This window comes from Ornithorhynchus anatinus, chromosome 4, assembly GCF_004115215.2.
Source record: "Ornithorhynchus anatinus isolate Pmale09 chromosome 4, mOrnAna1.pri.v4, whole genome shotgun sequence".
Lineage (NCBI taxonomy): Eukaryota > Metazoa > Chordata > Mammalia > Monotremata > Ornithorhynchidae > Ornithorhynchus > Ornithorhynchus anatinus.
This window is the reverse complement of record NC_041731.1, coordinates 55,189,160-55,210,012: the sequence shown is the minus strand read 5'-3', so window position 1 is coordinate 55,210,012 and position 20,853 is coordinate 55,189,160. Positions and strand designations below refer to the sequence as shown.

Below are 20,853 nucleotides of genomic sequence, written 5' to 3'. Positions count from 1 at the left end.
GTTTTGAAATATAATTAATATTTATGAATTTTTACTTTGAATTCTTGAGAATATGTTGCCCTAATGTTCTGATTTACATAGTAAATTTACTACTTGCCAAGCACTTACTAAGAGCTGTGGTAGATTCAAGGTAATTATGTTGGATACAGTCCATGTCCCAGATGGGGCTTGCCGTCTTAATTCTCAGTAACTGAGCCTTGTAGAAGTTGCCCAAAGTCACAGAGAAGACAAGAGTTGGGATTAGAACCCAGATACTCCAACTCCTGAGCCTGTGCTTTTTCCCCTAGGTTATTTTGCTTTTCTTTGAAAACCATTGCTATATAGTGGTAACGCAACTCGAATTATGGAGAGGCTGTTTCATGTGCTTTGCCACCTCTTCTTTTTGTGTTTGTTTGGGAGATGCTATACAGATATTTGTTTATTACTAGTTGCCTCTTCTGTAGATTGGCTATCTCAAATCCATTATTCTTGGGGAAAAAAAGCTCTTGAAATAGATGATTGTCCATTTATTTCACTAGATGAAACACAGGCAAGCACTCCCTCATGTCTGGCATGGATTAATTCCTGACTGCTCTTTTGTCCTTAGGATATGATGATTTACATCACCCACCCTCTCCAAATTAAATAGTAGCTGAGCAGCAGCATTTATACCCAGTTGGTGTCTCTGCTCCAAGTGCCCTTGCATAGAAGTATAGCCATCATATCAGACATACAGTTGCTCTCCTCACCTTCAAAGCCTTATTGAAGACACACCTCCTCCAAGAAGCCTTCCCTGACTAAACCCTCCTCTCCTCTTTTCCCACTCCTTTCTGCGTCACCCTGACGTGTTCCCTTCCATTCATCTCCCCTCCCAGCCCCTTGGCAGTTATGTATGTTTCATTTACTTATTTATTTACTTACAGTCTCTCTCCCCCTTTAGTCTGTGACTTCACTGCGGGCAGGGAATATGTCTGTTTATTGTTGTGTTGTGCTCTCCCTAGTGCTTAGTACAGTGCCTTGCACACAGTAAGCGCTCAATAAATATGATTGAATGAATGAACCATCATTCATGGAGAGAACAATCCCGTTGATAATTTTGATCAACAGATGGTACTGAGTGCTTACTGTGTACAGAACTGTGTACTGAGTAAATTGGGTGAGTAATAATAATAATAATAAATACCATACAACAGAGTTGGAAGACACACTTCCTGCTCACAAGACACTAAGGTGTTGAAAGAAAATTAGTCTTCCCAAAATTGTATTTCCAGTGTCTATTTGTGAGAAGCAGCTGAGTGTCTTTTTCATTTTTGAGATCATATGGGAGTTCCCAGTGATACAAGTTGGTGATAAAGCATAGCACGTTTCCATTCAGGGTTGTTATGATTTGAAACCTTACTGAGATGTCTGGCTGTGTGACCTTGGGCAAATCACTTCAATTCTCTGTGCCTGTTACCTCATCTGTAAAATGTGGCTTAAGACTGTGAGCCCTATGTGGGAAAGGGATTGTGTCCAACCCAATTTGCTTATAAGCCCCCAGCACATAGTACAGTGCCTGACACATTAGTAAGCGCTTAACAAATACCATAATTTTTTATTATCCTGCATAAAATATTTCCAATCTTGGAAAATGTATCGTTTCATTCAATTCATTTAATCATGTTTATTGATTAAACAGTACAGTACAGTGCAGATCACTGTACTAAGCACTTGGAAATTGACAGGTCATGTTTTAGGATTCCAAAGAATGTGTGATTGGAAATGACATATTAAGACTTTGAGCCCTGTGTGTCCAACCCTATTACCTTGTGTCTACCCCATTGCTTAGTCCAGGGTTTAGTACCTAGTAAGTACTAAGAGAAGCAGCGTGGCTCAGTGGAAAGAGCACGGGCTGGGGAGTCAGAGATCGTGGGTTCAAATCCCGGCTCCGTCGCTTCTCAGCTGTGTGACTTTGGGCAAGTCACTTCACTTCTCTGTGCCTCAGTTACCTCATCTGTAAAATGGGAATTAAGACCGTGAGCCCCACGTGGGACAACCTGATCACCTTGTTTCTGCCCCAGTGCTAAAAACAGTGCTTTGCACATAGTAAGCACTTAAATGCAAACATTATTATTATTGTTTAATAAATACTACAATTGCTATTATTATTACGTGTGACAGTTTGGGGAAGCTATTTGGAACATTTTTAAAAAAAAAATCACCACCGGTTGCTAATTCGGATGGTCAGCACCTGGATAATGTACTAGATCCTATCGTTTGAGGCAGTGTGTCCCGGATGAAAATTTCTATGCATCCATCATGTACCCACTGGGTCCTGGAGACCTTAGTAAAAGCCGCATATAAAAATATTGAGAAATTGGTAATTAGGATTATTTAAACTCTAATAAAAAAATTATGGGTATCTTTATGCCAGACCTAATGGGAGTTGAGGTGTTAGACAGCAAGGTCACAAGATTTACACTGGGACAAATCCTCCTCTACTCCCCAGTATTGGTTGGAACATACTGGCAGGAGGCTGGTTATAGTGGAAATGTTTTTGTTCCAATCGTTTGGGAATGGGGGTGTGATTTTTTCACTCCTCCTAACCCTGGGGTTGGTCAGATGCTTTCCTGTAGGGAGAGTGAAGGGAAGTCAGTCAATCCTATTTATTGAGTGCTTACTGTGTGCAGAATGCTGTACAAAGTGTTTGAGAGAGTATAATACAGTTAGATACATGGAGCCTGCTATTGGCTGTGATGTGTGCTCTTACCTTCTAGCCTAAAACCCACCAGAAGAAAATAAAAACTTAATCACATCTACAGAGTGCTTACTATGTGCAGAGCCGTATACTAAGAGCTTTGGAGAGTACATTACGATAGATATGATGTCGGCCACAGGGAGCTTACAGTTTAGCGGGGTAGACATATATTAAAATGTTTTATAGGTAGAGAAAAAGGCAAAATCTATGTACAAAAGTGCTTTGGGGCTAGGAGCAGGGAGCGTATCAATGTGCTTAAAGGGTACAGACCTAAGAACATAGCCAACCCAGAGGGGATGGTGAATAGGGTGTACTAAGTGCCTACTACAGTGCTTTGCACATAGTAAGCACTGAATACATGAGACTGAATGAACAGGATGTCCCAACTCCCCATAGAAGTTGCATAGTCTCCCTCCAACTCACTTCTTGATTTCCTTTAGTCCATTTTCCTTCCCCTTTACTCCACTGAGACTACTCCTATTACTGTTACTTCTACCTATATGTAATTCATTTTAATATCTGTCTCCTCCATTCGATTGTAAACTCCTGAACTCAGGAATCATTGTGCTAATTGTATTGTACTCTCCCAAGCACTTAATACAGTGTTCTGCATTCAGTAGGCACTCAATCAACACTATTGATTGATAATTGTTTACAAGGAATGGGAGAATCGAACCCTAAAGTGCTCTTCATAATCTTGCCGCCTTAATCCAAAAACGTGACCAAACAATAACCTAAGAAAGAATATATAGAGAATGGGGAAATAAAGGAATGAGAGAAATGTGGAATGTGGAATTAGTTTTCGCTACTACTTGAAGGATGTGCACCTCAACACTAGGAAGAAAAACAGAGGACTGACAATTCACTCACGGGGGAAAATGTGTTAATAATTAATGTAAAACACCTCCAGGCACTGTGGCCCGAAGTTCTGCTGGAAATTTCGCAAGAACACATTTCTATAAATACTAGATGCTTCCAGAAATGTAAAAAATGCAGTGCTCTGTGGTCAGCTGGAAAAAGCAATGTGTTAGGGCTGCATTTCAAGGAAAGGAAAACTCTGAAATAATGGACCCTTTTCTTTTTAAGCACGCGACTAATTTCACATTTCAATTTATTTCCATATAAATTGGTTGTTACACACTGTGTTAGTACAAAGAATTACAAAAAAAAGCAATTAAATGCATTGATGTTTTACAATGTGCAGATTATTAGGCTATATGATCGTAACTAAAAATCCTTTGGATTGTGCAAGCACCATTTTACTCTCTATTTGAAAGCTGGCATGGCTCTCACTGCCAAGAAATCCTGTTCTGTATGGAGTGAGAATGGCATCCCGCAAAACACAGAATGCACATTTCTAAGGCATTCATATGTTCACCAACTCATTCATTTATTTTGGGAACCAGTAAATGTCAGACAATATCCATACAGGCTATTGACACATTAATGTTTTCATTAAACAAGGAAGCTACTTTTCCTCATTACATTACATATTTATAGAGAGAGCTCTGTCAAATAAATTACTTTGAAGTAGCTCATGCCAGACTTACAACACTTGAATCATAGAACTGGGGGCAAATAACCTTTAAAATGAAAGACAGATGCGGAAAATTAAGGATATTTAATTTGCCTAAGTGTAATGTTAACCGTCTTTCCCTTCTTACAAATTGTAGGTCCAATTTATAAGTGTCACTCTATTAGTTCTTAACATTTTTATAGGTCAGTTTTAATTCTTTCCACTTTCATTTTCCCTTTAAATAAAACGTGAACATATTGTCATTGGGGAAAAAGAGAAGGTCATCTCAATTTTTAAAGTCAAAATGAATATTTGCCCATTGCAGAAAGCAGATGAATTCAGACCCCAAATAAAAACTGAGTTTCTAAAAAGCAAAGGCCTAAAACTTTAATGTTAGGACAAAGAAGTTGCTGGATCCTCAGTGTTGAATTATTTGAAAGAGTTGCCTCTTCAGCTTGTGTAGCTTCCACTGACTATCCAGAAAAATCTGAGGGTGGAGGGAAGCAGTATGAGGAAATTCCCTTTTCCGTACTCATACAAACTGAGCCTGGGAATTCTCATAATAATAATAATAATGACGGTGGTATTTAAGCTATGAACCAAGCAGGTACTGTGAGTTGGGGGTAGATAAAGGATAATCAGGTCCCACATGGGGCTCACAGTCTAAGTAGGAGGGAGAACAGGTATTGAATCCCATTTTCCAGTTGAGGGAACTGAGACACAGAAAAATTCAGTGACCTGACCTGGGTCACTTAGAGGAAAGTGGCAGAGCTGGAATTAGAAACCAGGTCCTCTGATTCCCAAGCCCAAGCTCTTTCCACTTTGCTTCTCACTAAAGTATTAACCTCAATATGCAGTAACCAGCATCTTGTCTTCTAAGATTTCCCCTCATGGAATAAAAAATACTTAAAACTGTTCTGCAACCTTCTGCTTAATTTAAAAAGTTCAATCAGTATTTCCCAAATTCCTTTCAACAAGATTCTCTCCAACCGGGAGATGGGAGAGTGAGGTACTATACGATGTATAATCCCTAATGGGTAGACCAGGCTAAAAGATCTAATAATCAATAAAGGTAGAGACCTTAAATTCCTCAAGAGCAGGGATCTTACCTTTCATTTCTTCTATGTGGTCACCAAACTCTTAGATCAGTGTTTGGCCCCAAGTACGGGCTCAATTAGCACTGTTGGTAAGGATGGTGAACTCAACCACGGGGTGACAAATCTATTCTCAAGGCCCAGTGGAAAGATCCTGGCTCTGTCACTTGCTGTGTGACCTTACACAAGTCATTTCACTTCTCTATGCCTCAGTTACCTCATCTGTAAAATGGGGTTTAAGACTGTGAGCCCCATCGACTGTGTCCAACCTGATTACCTTATATCTACTTCGGCCCTTAGTACAATGCTTGGCCTAGAATAAGCTCTTAACCAAAACCACTGAAAAAATTACCTCTCCTGTTCTGTATTGTGTTTTGGTGAACAACAATTCTGGTGATCAATTAATTAATGGTATCTACTGAGCACTTACTGTGTTCAGAGCAGTGTGCTAAGTGTTTGGGAAAGTACAATACAACAGAGTTGGTTGACACTTTCCCTGCCCCTAATGAGCTTACAGTCTAGAAGGGGGATGATGTGATAAATGCTCTTCTCAACAACAACAGTGGTCACAAATGGAGAACCGGGCAGAACCTAGAAGTGTTAACCCCCTTTTCTTTCATGTCTCCAACTTCAACCGGTGGTATTTATTGAGCGCTTACCATGTGCCGAGCACTGTGGAAAGCACTCGGTAGAGGACAATCCAAAAGAGTTGGTAGACAAGCTCCCTGCCCACAAGGAATTTCACAAATTGGTGTCCTGGATATCAATGCAGAGCTTTATATACATCAAGGAATATGTGAAAATATACCTGAAGAATTAAATGTAATAATTAAACCTCAATATCAAGATGCCTGTCAGGATTGAGAATTACAGGTCTCATAACACCCAGTTCCTTTCTAATAAGAGAAAAAATACTGATTTATGGATTTATATTTTGTCAGTGTAATTATATTACCATTACATCAACTGCCCTTGTGAAAAGGGAAGTGCCCCCAAAGGATTTATGAAATCCTCATACACAATGTGAGGTTATAAATTTCCTTGCCCAGAAACAGCCCACAGTTGATCAATTGATAATGGTGTCATCTCTTCCAGAATTTACATCAACTGAAAGGCATGTGATGATGTATCACTATGAACTTCCTACATTTCCAAGAACTGGAGAACCTGACTCTTACATAGTGCAGCAGAATGGCAATCAGAACCCAGAAGATCAAGATATAAGGTCCTGAGTAGTTCCTATAATGATAGAAGATTTAAAAAAAATAGATTCTAAATCCGAATTGGAAGATGTCACAAACACCTTCCTGTAGCTCTACCTGAATTTATTACCAAATTCCATAACTTAGATTGGGAATTGCCCTGGTATACACATGCCATAGTAAGACCTGAAAAATATAAAAATATTCCTAGAAATCAGAAAAATGACTGTATCTTTCGATGGATATTAACTCTTTGCTCCATGATCCTATTGCCAATTAAAACAAAAAAAAGTGAGGTGGTTTTAGTTGTAACAGTGAGATTTTTAAGCATGTAAATGAAAACAGTGAATTTAATGTTCAAACCTCCCTTATGTTTAATGGCTTGTTTTCTAGAAAAGAAAGGCACATTTGATAAAATGTTCTTTACATATGGCTCACTGTTTCTTAGATTTTTAGAGGTGACTTGTAATTAAGGATCTTATTTGTTTAATCCTTCGGAGAAAAGCATATCTGTATGTCACAAATTAACACAGTAAAATAGAATTAAACCATTATACAGTACAGTAATAAATTGTCAAAACGTCATGTTTGTACATTGTTTCTAAATGCATACAGAATCTATACATAACCATTAAGGGGCAACGACATATGAACTCTCTCAAGAATGACAGAGCTTAACAAAAACAAACAAAAAAACTCTTGGAAAACCCAGATCAATAACTAGCTACTAGATCGGTTTATTATACCTGGTGTATAAATGTTTCTTATATGATCTAAGACACAGCAAAAACGATGGAAAATGCCATGAACTAGATAGTCTGGTGGAGTGGCTAAGTGAGTGCCCTTTTGTAACATGCCGGTCTCAGACTTCACTATGTTCATTAAGTTTGCTTAAATTCTGAAAGAGACAAAATGGGAAAGTGCATTAGTGTGCTTACAAAGAGCATGGCAACAGTGCAAATCAGAACAATATATTTCTGAAAGAACGCTTGTTTGGGTAGTATATAAACCTTATTGAGGGGAATCTGTGTCCACCTGAGATTCCAGCGGGGCCGCAATCGAAGAAGTATGACCTAATGGTTAGAGAACAGGATGGGGAGACCTAGGTTCTAATCCTGGCTCCGCCGCCTGTCTGCTGTGCAACCTTGGGCAGATCACTTAATAGCTCAGCTTCTTCATCTGTAAAACGAGGACTGAGAATACAGTGTGGCCTAGTGGAAAGAGCCTGGGCCTGAGAGTCAGAGGACTTAATCCCAGCTCTGCTTCTCATCTGCTGTGTGACCTTGGGCAAATTACTTAAATTCTCTGTGCCCTCATCTGTAAAATGGTGATTGATACTGTAATCCCCGTGGGGGCTAGGGACTGTCAGTCAGTCAGTTGTATTTACTGAGCACCTACTGTGTGCACAGCACTGTTCTAAGTCCTTGAGAGAGTACAACATAGCAATATAACCAGATTCAATCTGATGATCTTGTATCTACCCAGCTCTTAGTATGGTACAGTTACTATGTTCCAGAGAACGTAGAAACTGCTTTTCAAATATCATTTTTTAAAAAAATACCCCATTTCCTCCCCTCGAGTATGAGCCCCTCAGAGGACATTGACTGTGCCTGATCTGATTATCCTGTAATAATAATTATGGTATTTGTTAAGTGCTTACCGGGCACTGTACCCTGTACCTACCCCAGTTATTATTGCTATACTTATTATTAATATCATGAAAGGGGACTTTCTCAGTGTACACAGACCCCTCAAAGCCACTCTAAAATAAGTCACAGATTCCAAACAATAGTCTTCATATCAGAGTCGTGCGGGAAGATTAAAGTGGGCACGAAAGTGACAGTGTTTGAATAGAAAGAGGTATACAAATAGGTTCTTTGAAATCATACCAAATTGGAGTAGCACAACATTTAAATCACCTTGGAACTGAGATAAAGGTCACTCAGAAGGATTCTGATGACTGGAACTTAATATATTTAGAAATTCAATTGGGGAATCCACACCTTACTCTCAAAACTCACTTTGTTTAGATGGATGGCCCCAATTGCAGCAGGTACTGATTCAAAGAAAACTTGTTTGTCAGATTCTATGTTTCCACTGTACTGCATTGCTTTTACCAACGAGGCTACAAGAAAAACAAAATCATGATACAAATTTACTGAACAATTGACCGCTTCTTCACCAAAATCTGCCTTTGGGTACGTACTCACCTTTGCAGTGTGCTAGGAGCACATCCACACTTCTGCTTCTACAGTCCATGCAAATCTAGAGATGTCAAAAAATCATATATCAGTGAGTTATTTTTTTTAAACCAATAATTTGGAATCTCAAACACGTTTAAAAATGACAATAATATGTAATTCCTCCACCAGGGGGAGGCGTTTTATAACCCAAGCACCACAATAGAATGACTCAGTCCATTAAAACCTTCCCTTTTTCTGGTAGAAATAGTTTTCATCACCCGAATCATTCAGATTATCTCGCGAGGAGAATTTCTGGGCTTAAAAGACAATAAAGCAAAGATCAGATTTCCCTCTCCAGGATTCATTCATTCATTCATTCAATAGTATTTACTGAGCGCTTACTAGGTGCAGAGCACTGTACTAAGCGCTTGGAATGGACAAGTCGGCAACAGATAGAGACGGTCCCTGCCATTTGACGGGCTTACGGTCTAATCGGGGGAGACGGGCAGACAAGAACAATGGCAATAAATAAAGTCAAGGGGAAGAACATCTCATAAAAACAATGGCAACTAAATAGAATCAGGGTGATGTACATCTCATTAAACAAAATAAAATAAATAGGGTGATAAAGATATATACAGTTGAGCCGAGGAGTACAGTGCCGAGGGGGTGGGATGGGAGAGGGGGAGGGGGAGATCTCCCTCCTACTTGACTCTGAGCCTGAATAGCCCATAATTATTATTATGGTTTTTGTTAAACACTTACTATGTGCCAGACACTGTGCTAAGTGCCGGGGTGGTTACAAGCAAATCTAGTTGGACACAGTCCCTGTCCCACATGGAGCTCACAGTCTCAATCCCCATTTTACAGATGTTTTACAGAGACGTTAAGTGACTTGCCTAAGGTCAAACAGCAGACAAGTGGCAGAACTGGGATTAGAATCCATGACCTTTGACTCCCAGGTCCACGCACTATGCCATATCTATTCATTCAATCGTATTTACTGAGCGCTTACTGTGTGCTGAGCTCTGTACTAAGTGTTTGGAAAGTACAACTGGGCAACACATAGAGACAATCCTTACCCAACAACGGGCTTACAGACTAGAAGGGGGGAGACAGAAAACAAAACAAGTAGACAGGCATCAATATTATCGAAATAGATAAATAGAATCATAGATATATACACATCATTAATAAAAGAGTAATAAATATGTACAAATATACGAAAAGTGCTATGGGGAGGGGAAGGAGGTGGAGCAGAGGGAGGGAGTAGGGGTGATGGGGAGGGGAGGAGGGCAGAGGGAAGGGGGGCTCAGTCTGGGAAGGCCTCCTGGAGGAGGTGAGCTCTCAGTAGGGCTTTGAAGAGGAGAAGAGATGTAGTTTGGCGGAGCTGAGGAGGGAGGGCATTCCATGTCAGAGTGGTGGGATAGGCAAGAACGAGGCACAGTGAGGAGGTGAGCGGCGGCAAAGGAGCGGAGTGTGTGGGCTGGGCTGCAGAAGGAGAGAAGGGAGGTGAGGTAGGAGGGAGCAAGGGGATGAAGAGCTTTGAAGACAAGAGTGAGGAGTTTTTGCTTCATGCAAAGGTAGATAGGTAACCACTGAAGATTTTTGAGGAGGAGAGTGACATGCCTCGAGCATTTCTGTAGAAACATCATCTGGGCAGCAGACTGAAGTATAGACTGAAGTGGGGAGAGAGAGGAGAATGGGAGATCAGAAAGGAGACAGATGCAATAATCCAGTCAGGATATTATGAGAGTTTGTACCAGCAAGGTAGCAGTTGGGATGGAGAGGAAAGGGCGGATCTTGGCGATGTTATGAAGGTGAAACTGGCAGGTTTTGGTGACGGATTGTATGTGTGGGGTGAATGAGAGAGCAGAGTCAAGGATGACACCAAGGTTGTGGGCTTGTGAGACGGCAAGGATGGTCATACCGCCCACAGTGACAGGGAGGTCAGGAAGAGGACGGGGCTTGGGAGGGAAGATAAGGAGCCCAGTCTTGGACATGTTGAGTTTTAGGTGGCGGGCAGATATCCAGGTGGAGACGTCCTGGAGGCAGGAGGAGATACGAGCCTGAACGGAGGAGGAGAGGACAGGGGCGGAGATGCAGGTTTGTGTGTCATCTGCGTAGAGATGATAGTTGAAGCCGTGGGAGTGAATGAGTTCCCTTAGGGAGTGAGTATAGATGGGATGGGAGGAGGAGGAGGAGCCCACGAAGGAGTCGATATGATTAAGGTAAATACAATTGAATGATCATCTACCCCAAAGATTAGAACAGTGCTTGACACATAAGAATTGATTAACCAATACCACAATTATTATTATTATTAGCCCATCATCAACATGCCTGAAAAGGGATGCAAAATTACGCAACAAAGGCACTGAGTTTTCAGGAGTCAGGAGGAGACTGTTGTCCAGTGTAGTGGCCAGGCTGAGGACTGAGCCAGGCTGAGGGGAGATCCGGAATTAGAACGGGCTGATGTGGTCAATTTAAGCAGAATCCCCCAAGCTGAGGAGGAAACAGGTTGGTCCTCCAGGCAGAGTTCAATAATAATAATAATGTTGGTACTTGCTAAGTGCTTACTACGTGCAGAGCACTGATCTAAGCGCTGGGGTAGATACAGGGGAATCAGGTTGTCCCACATGAGGCTCACAGTCTTCATCCCCGTTTTACAGATGAGGGAACTGAGGCCCGGAGAAGTGAAGTGACTTGCCCACAGTCTCACAGCTGCCAAGTGACAGAGCCGGGATCTGAACCCATGACCTCTGACTCCCAAGCCCGGGTTCTTTCCACTGAGCCACACAAGGGGATGACAAAGTAGGCCACTGATAAATAGGCATTAAGATAAGCAACAGACAAGCAGGGATTAGGACAAAATCAAGCACAGAAACAGTTCTTTATCGATTTTTCCTGAAGCATTTAGCAAAGTGCTAGTTGCATGCTAACCCTTGATTCTGAAGCATGGTGTGGTGGATAGAGCATGAGCCTGGGAGTCAGAAGGTCTTGGGTTCTAATCTCAGCTCTGCCACCTGTCTGCTCTGTGAGCTTGGGTGAATTACTGTACTTCTCTGTGCCTCAGTTACCTCATCTGGAAAATGAGGATAAAGACTGTGAGCCCCACATGCTACAGGGACTGTATCCAACCCACTCTGCTTGTAAGCACCTCAGTGCTTAGTACAGAGCCTGGCACATGCTAAGTGCTGAACAAATACCATTATTGCTATTATGATTATTAAGACCTGAATTCTAATAATAATAATAATAATGTTGGTATTTGTTAAGCGCTTACTATGTGCCGAGCACTGTTCTAAGCGCTGGGGTAGACATAGGGGAATCAGGTTGTCCCACGTGGGGCTCACAGTCTTGATCCCCATTTTACAGATGAGGGAACTGAGGCACAGAGAAGTTAAGTGACTTGCCCACAGTCACACAGCCAAGTGGCAGAGCTGAATTCTGGTCTTAGTAGGATGAGGAAGGCTCTAAGAGGGGTAACAGAAACACCGTGACCTAGGGGATAAAGCCTGGGAGTCAGAAGGACCTGGGTTCTAATCCTGGTTTTACCACTTGTCTTCTGTGTGACCTTAGACAAGTCACTTAACTTCTTTGTGGCTCATTTACCTCATCTGAAAATCTGGGATTGAGACTATAATATTTATGTGGGACATGGACTGTGTCCAGCCTGATTATCTTCTATCCACACCCCCCAGTGCTTAGGACAGTGTCTGGCATATAGTAAGCACTTTACAAATACCAAACAGAAGGAGCGTGGCTCAGTTGAAAGAGCCTGGGCTTGGAAGTCAGAGGCCATGGGTTCGAATCCCGGCTCTGCCACTAGTCAGCTGACTGCGGGCAAGTCACTTAACTTCTCTGTGCCTCAGTTACCTCATCTGTAAAATGGGGATTAAGACTGTGTGCCTCACGTGAGACAACCTGATTACCCTGTATCTACCCCAGTGCTTAGAACAGTGCTCTGCACATAGTAAGTGCTTAACAAATACCAACAAACGCACACAAAAAAAGAGATAAAGCAGGTGAGAGAATGGGAGGGGGGAGGTAAGGGATGGGAAAGTGTGGGAAGAAAGGGCGTGGGGAAAAAGTAGCAGGGAGAAAGGAATCAGCCACAGGAATTGAATCCCCATTTTACAGATGAGAAATATGTGCCCATGGAAGGCAAGTGGTAAAGTCTGAATTAGAATCCTGGTCTTCTGACTCCCAGGCCTGCGCTCTTTCTATTAGTTCTATAAATTTTTACCGACTGTGTTTGCTGTCAGTTCCTCATTAAAACCTTTTCCAAGCTAAAATAAGTTTCACAAAAACTTACCCAAAAAATATTTCAACCTAAAGAGGGAGATCTAAAAATGGATTTGATTCAATTTGATTAAATTCCATTCAATAAACAAAATCGTTTATAACTAATCCTCTGAGGCTAACCTTAATATTTATTGAGCACTTACCATGTGCAAAGCACTGTACTAAGCGCTTGGAAGTGTACAATATAACATCAGACACATTCCCTGCCCACAACAAGCTCACAGTCTGGAGGGGGAGAAGGACAGTAATATAAATAGATAAATAAATTACAGATACATACAAATGTGCTGTGGAGAAGGGAAGGAGGATGAATGAAGGAGCAATCCCTAGGGCTTCTTTTCTCTACGCATATTGGAGAAAGAAGTTCTAGTCCTTCAATTGGGAAATGAGTTGAAATTCTCCCCTTTAGTGCCTAGATTTTCTTCACAGAGCAAATCACCCGCAGCCCGGAGAAGCTCAGCATATGCCATGGTCAGAGAAAGAGGACGGACATGAGTTTGGCGAGGACAAGATGATTTGCAGCAAGGATGACATGAGTAGGGCTACCATGAAAGAGATTCTTGCTCCTTCCACAACAGCTGTCCAGAGATCCCAGCTCCAGAATCTGGGACCCACATTACTGAGGATTGTTATTAGTCCCCATTGGGTTCTCATTGCCAGATTCAGATTCCAGAGTTCTCAGACCTACTTTTCTGGGAAAAATTGAAATACCCACTTTAACCTTTCTCTTGGCCAAAGAAACTCCTGGGGCAACTATAATAGGATTCTGATATTTAGATTTTAGAGCCTTTGATCAGATATCCTTCCAGTAATGGGTAGCCCAATCCCCACCCCTTAGGCCACTACCACCAATTAATCATATTTATAAGGCGCTTACTATGTGCAGAACACTGGACTAAGTGCTTGGGAGAGTTACAGTATAACAGAGTTGGCAGACACATTCTACACTCACAATGAACTTAGAATCTAGAGGAACACTTAATAATAATGTTGGTATTTGTTAAGTGCTTACTATGTGCAGAGCACTGATCTAAGCGCTGGGGTAGATGCAGGGGAATCAGGTTGTCCCACGTGGGGCTCACAGTCTTAATCCCCATTTTACAGATAAGGTAACTGAGGCACAGAGAAGTTAAGTGACTTGTCCACAGTCAGCTGACAAGTGGCAGAGCTGGGATTCGAACTCATGACCCCTGACTCCAAAGCCCGTGCTCTTTCCACTGAGCCATGCTGCTTCTCACTTGATTCTCAGGTAAGCTCATTCAAACAATAAGGGGATCACTTGAGATCCTTAGACCTTTATACCAAGAATCCCTTGTGGGACAGGGACTAAATATGATTTTCATGTCTTGTATTGACCCCAGCGCCTCTTATAGGCTCACCTCCTCCAAGAGACCTTCCCAGACTAAACCCCCCTTTTCCTCAGCTTCCCTTCCCTTCTGTGTCACCTCGACACACTCCCTTTGCCCTTCCCCACCTCTCCCCACCCCACAGCACTTATATATATATACACCTGTAAAATGGGGATTAAAACTGTGAGCCCCACGCGGGACAACCTGATTACCTTGTATCCCCCCAGCGCTTACAACAGTGCTTGGCACATAGTAAGCACTTAACAAATACCACCATTATTATTATTATATGTGTATACCTATAATTCTACTGATACTTGTTTGTTTTGATGTGTATACATTTATAATTCTTTTTATATTGATGCCTGTTTACATGTTTCTGATATCTGTCTCCCTCCTTCTAGACTAAGCCTGGTGTGGGCAGAAATTGTCTCTCTTTTGCTGAATTTAATTTCCAAGCACTTAATACAGTGCTCTGCACACAGGAAGTGCTCAATAAATATGAATGAATGAATTTTTTTTTAAAATGGCATTTGTATTAATTGATTTCCTTCTTTCTTATCTTTCTCCACCCCCACCCTTTTTCTCCACACTTTCCCATCTCTTACTTCTCACTATCCCTTTGTCTCACCTGCTTTGTCTCACTTTTTTTTTTTAGTGGTATTTGTTAAGCACTTACTGTACACGAGACACTGGATTAATCCCTGGGGTACATACAAACTAGTCAGGTTGGACACAGTCCCTCTCTCACATGGGATTCACGGTCTTTATCCCCAGTATACAAATGCGGTAACTGAGGCACAGAGAAATGACTTGCCCAGGGTGACACAGAGGACAAATAGAGATCAGAATTAGAACTCAGGTCCTCTGATTCCCAGGCTCATGCTGTTTCCACTAATCTCATAAGTAAATGCTTAATCAGGATTATCATCATCATCATCATCATAGTATTTGTTAAGTATTTACTATGTGCTAGGTACCGTATTAAGCACTGGGGTGGATATTAGTAAAGCAGATTGGACACAGTCCCTGTCCCACATGAGGCTCACGGTCTCAATTCCCACTTTACAGATGAGGTAACTGAGGCTTGGAGAAGTGAAGTGACCTGCTCAAGGTCACACAGCAGACAAGTGGCCGAGCTGAGATTAGAATCCATGACCTTCTGACTCCCAGCCCGTGATCTACCCACTATGCCATCGTCAACATCATCATCATAATCACCAGCCAACAAGCCATCCTCTCCCCCCCCACAACCCAACCACCCCAACCCCGAGGTTGGCTGCCCATCCTCTCTCTTCCTCTACTCCCTCTCCCTCAGATTCCCAGGCAAACATATCCCTCCAGCATCCAGAATTCATTTGAGACTCTTGTCCAAATGCAAACACGGTGGTTAGAGCATTACCAAAGTTTGTAAAAAAGACACTGAAAATATTTTTAATGAGTCAAGAAACAAATACAAAAGAACCCTGATCTTAACTACGCCTTTGCCTGTTCCTGTAATATATTCTCCTTCCCAAGACCCTTTCTACTCCCTGCTCAGCATCCTGGTACCTACATAAGCCCGTCAATAGGCAGGGATTGTCTCTATCTGCTACCAAATTGTAAATTCTGAGCGCTTAGTACAGTGCTCTGTACATAGTAAGCGCTCAATACTATTGAATGAATGAATTTCTCTGTTCCATTCCCCTCTTCCTCTATCATGGAATCCCAGGTCTCAGGATCACTCCTTACCAGATCCTTCCCTGAGGACTTTCATATGTTGGATGTCATGGTAAAACTGTCTCCCTGGTTCTGGATTGTAAGACCAATGGAAACCATGCAGTTTCCCCTGTTTTTTGGGGTTTTTTGTATGGTATTTGTTAAGTGCTTACTATGTGCCAGGGACTATACTAAGCACTGGAGTAGGTACAACCTAATCAGGACGGGGACAGTTCATGTCTCACATGGGGCTCAAAGTCTTAATCTCTCATATTACAGACGAGAGAACTGAGGCACAGAAAAGTTAAGTGACTTGCCGAAGGTCACACAGTAGACAAGTGGTGGAGTTGGGGTTAGAAACCAGATCCTTCTGACTTTCAGGTCCATGCTCTATCCACTAGGCTATATTGCCTCCACCCAGGAGAAGAAACTTCTTTCCTCATGGGTCCTAGCCTCTGGACCCCAACCTGGAGAAACTTTTCATCTGCTTCCTGTCCCAAAGATCTCTAAATTAAAAGGGCTGAGAAGCTTATTCTCTTCAATAAACTACCTCCACCTCTTTTCTGGCCCATCATCCTGTGATAAACTACATTCCAGTTGAACCCCCTACTTAAGTACCTGATACTAAACTAGATTAGCTTTCTCTCAGGATGAAGACCTCAGTAGGAGGTGTCCCACCCTGGGTTATCTAATATTTGTAAATCTGAGAACTATCCATGCCAACCTCAATGCCACAACACAGATTTTATGTCTACGCAGAGAAAGTGTGCAGGCCAAGCGATGGACCATTTCTTTTAGAAAATCTAGCAGCTCCAAGTGGAGGTGTAGTCTTTCCAGTCAGGGTGACATTATGGTAAAGATGGGCATCAACCAAGACAACCTAAGCATGGGCATCAGCCTAAACATGCTAAGCTTGGACATCAACCTAAACGAGCTTTATGGGAAAGGCAGGACGGAAGACTATAATGGCATAGAGGATAGAGCAGGGGCCTGGGAGGCAGATGGTCATGGGTTCTAATCCCTGCTCCACCACTTGTCTGCTTTGTGACCTTTCATTCATTCAATAGTATTTCTTGAGCACTTACTATGTGCAGAGCACTGTACTAAGTGCTTGGAATGAACAAGTCAGCAACAGATAGAGACGGTCCCTGCCGTTTGACGGGCTTACGGTCTAATCGGGGGAGACGGACAGACGAGAACGATGGCGATAAATAGAGTCGAGGGGAAGAACATCTCGTAAAAACCGATGGCAACTAAATAGAATCGAGGCGATGTACATCTCATTAACAAAATAAATAGGGTAATGAAAATATATACAGTCGAGTGGACGAGTACAGTGCTGAGGGGAGGGGAAGGGAGAGGGGGAGGAGCAGAGGGAGATGGGGGGAAAAGAGGGTTAAGCTGCGGAGAGGTGAAGGGGGGGTGGTAGAGGGAGTAGAGGGAGAAGGGGAGCTCAGTTTGGGAAGGCCTCTTGGAGGAGGTGAGTTTTAAGTAGGGCTTTGAAGAGGGGAAGAGAATCAGTTTGGCGCAGGTGAGGAGGGAGGGCGTTCCAGGACCGCGGGAGGACGTGGCCCAGGGGTCGACGGCGGGATGGGCGAGACCGAGGGACGGTGAGGAGGTGGGCGGCGGAGGAGCGGATCGTGCGGGGTGGGCGGTAGAGAGAAGGGAGGAGAGGTAGGAAGGGGCGAGGTGATGTAGAGCCTCGAAGCCTAGAGTGAGGAGTTTTTATTTGGAGCAGAGGTCGATAGGCAACCACTGGAGGTTTTTGAGAAGGGGAGTGACACGCCCAGATCGTTTCTGCAGGAAGATGAGCCGGGCAGCGGAGTGAAGAATAGACTGGAGCGGGGCGAGAGAGGAGGAAGGGAGGTCAGAGAGAAGGCCGACACAGTAGTCTAGCCGGGATATGACGAGAGCCCGTAGCAGTAAGGTAGCCGTCTGGGTGGAGAGGAAAGGGCGGATCTTGGCGATATCGTAAAGGTGAAACCGGCAGTTCTCGGTAACGGATAGGATGCGTGGGGTGAACGAGAGAGACGAGTCAAGGACGACACCGAGATCGCGGGCCCGAGAGACGGGAAGGATGGTCGTGCCATCCACGGTGATAGGGAAGTCTGGGAGAGGACCGGGTTTGGGAGGGAAGATGAGGAGCTCAGTCTCGCTCGTGTTGAGTTTTAGGTGGCGGGCCGACATCCAGGTAGAGACGTCCCGGAGGCGGGAGGAGATGCGAGCCTGAAGGGAGGGGGAGAGGACGGGGGCGGAGATGTAGATCTGTGTGTCATCTGCGTAGAGATGGTAGTCAAAGCCGTGAGAGCGAATGAGTTCACCGAGGGAGTGAGTGTAAATGGAGAACAGAAGAGGGCCAAGAACTGGCTCTTGAGGACCTCCAACAGTTAAAGGATGGGAGGGGGAGGAGGTGCCCACGAAGGAGATCGAGAATGGCCGGCCAGAGAGATGAGAGGAGAACCGGGAGAGGACGGAGTCCGTGAAGCCAAGGTGAGATAAGGTGTGGAGGAGGAGGGGATGGTCGACGGTGTCAAAGGCAGCAGAGAGGTCAAGGAGGATCAGAATGGAGTAGGAGCCATTGGATTTGGCAAGAAGGAGGTCACGGGTGACCTCAGAGAGAGCGGTCTCGGTAGAGTGGAGGGGACGGAAGCCAGATCGGAGGGAGTCCAGGAGAGAATGGGAGTTAAGGAATTCTAAGCAGCGATTGGAGACGACTCGTTCTAGGATTTTGGAAAGGAAGGGTAGTAGGGAGATAGGGAGATAACTGGAGGGGGAAGTGGGGTCGAGAGCGGGTTTTTTTAGGATGGGGGAGACGTGGGCATGTTTGAAGGCAGAGGGGAAGGAGCCAATGGAGATTGAGTGGGCCTTGGGCCTTGACCTTGGGCAAGACACCTCACTTCTTTGTGACTCAGTTACCTCATCTGTAAAAGGCATATTGAGACTATGAGATCAGCCTGCTATAGGGACTGTGTCCGCCCAGATTTGCTCGTATCCACCCCAACTCTTAAACAAGTGCCTGGCACATAGTAAGCACTTAACAAATATCATAATTATTTATTACCACTGCTCTTTCCTTACAGCAGTTGCGGGGCCCAGGCCCTGAGCTACCGCTGCTGTGGCCGAGCTCCCCACCACAGATCAAGCACAGACACCTGGGGACAGACTGACCTCAGCAGCAGCCAGTGACAGTGAATGTTTACTGTCATATGGTACTGTCCCAAGCACTTAGAACACTGCTCTGCACATGGTGAGCTCAAACAATACGATTAACCGGTCAGAGTGTGGCAGGTTGGAGGCCCCATAGCTACCACCAATGCCCCCTGAATTGTTGTCAGGACAAATCCGTAGGTGGGCCCCACCAGCTGGCGGAAAGGGTCACAGTGAGGAGGTGCAGGTGGCCAGCCAGGGACACAATCTTCCTTCTCCTCTTCTGGCTCCCCCCACAGTTCCCCCTGTATCGTAGCCTCACGGGGTCGGCAACGGAGAGGGAGGAATTCATCGGAAGGGATGGCCTCCGATGCTCCACTGAGTCGCTACCACCGACGATGTCTCCAACCCAGGAGACGCCAGAGTGCCGAGCGTAGGGGCATCTCAGGCCTTCTCCAGCCCTAATGTGTCAGTCCCGCCTACTGCTCCAGCCCAGCCCATCTCTAAAAACTACCTCCACAGGGACCCTCAGGCCCAGACTCTAGCTGCCTGCTGTAATCATCATTATAATGATCACTGTGCTATTTGTTAAGCACTTACCATATGCCAGGCACTGTTCTAAACCCTGGGGTGGATACCAGCAAATCGGGTTGGCCACAGTCCCTGTCGTTCATTCAATCGTATTTATTGAGCGCTTAATGTGTGCAGACCACTGTACTAAGCGCTTAGAATGTACAGTTCGGCAACAATTGTCCCACATGTGTCCCACATGGGACTCACATTCTTCATCCTCATTTCACAGATGAGGTAACTGATGCACAGAGAAGTTAAGGGACTTGCCCGAGGTCACACAGCAGACAAGTGTCAGTCGGGATTAGAACCCAGGTCCTCCTGACTACCGAGCCCGTGTTCTATCCACTGGACCGTGCTGCTTCTGCTTGTTGTAGTGCTGCTGCAGCATCAGCCCTCCCTCCCCTCAACCTCGGCAAGCTCCAGTGGGTGCTAGATTTCCCCCTCACTCCCCTCCGCATCTGGATCCTCTCTATTGTTCTGCGCTTCTCCAATTTCTCCTTCTGCCTCAGCAGACTTGGGTCTTGGCGGATTTCCCAGAGGTGCTTCACCACTTCCTGCCATAAATGTATAGACAAACCCTCGAGCTCCTCCAGTCAAATCCGCTCTTTAGCCTATGTTCAGTTTAAAGGAAAAATGAAGGGGTTAAAATGTGTTTGTATCTTCTAGATTATTTATGGGGCGGTTATTCTCTCATTGTATAGACTACTACTGCACCTAAATGATTGCCGTTTACAATAATTTTCAATGTAAATACAGTCATAAAGTTAAAATACTCATCTATTACAACTGACCAAAACAATCATCATCTAAAGGGAGGTGGGAGGATAGGTTTTGAAACCCTAACAGAGTAACCATGGAGACAATGCTTTTTTTTTTCTTTCTAATTTTGGAAGCAAATTACCAAAAAAACAGAGTAATTCCAAAATCAACATTTTGCAATTGCAAGATGTTAAATCCAAAAGAAAGATTAAAACATGATGTTTGTTGAATAACAATTTTAGACTTAGGTTACTCATTTTATTTTATTCCATTATCTGCATTGTCACCATGCCTCACACCTTAAATTT

The 20,853-nt window shown here is 43.7% G+C and overlaps 1 protein-coding gene across 1 annotated transcript in view; it reads right to left on the bottom strand.

Annotated features, from left to right (window-relative positions):
- Positions 1-3,794: 3,794 nt before the first annotated feature.
- Positions 3,795-20,853, bottom strand: part of SLC26A7 (solute carrier family 26 member 7) — a 156,588-nt gene continuing 139,529 nt past the window's right edge. Inside the window, exons 16-18 of the mRNA XM_029064214.2 lie at positions 8,739-8,793; positions 8,550-8,653; positions 3,795-7,426 (exon numbers count right to left, since the gene is read on the bottom strand). Coding sequence (XP_028920047.1) covers positions 7,391-7,426; positions 8,550-8,653; positions 8,739-8,793 — 195 coding nt within the window. The 3' untranslated portion in view covers positions 3,795-7,390. The remainder of the gene's footprint in view (positions 7,427-8,549; positions 8,654-8,738; positions 8,794-20,853) is intronic.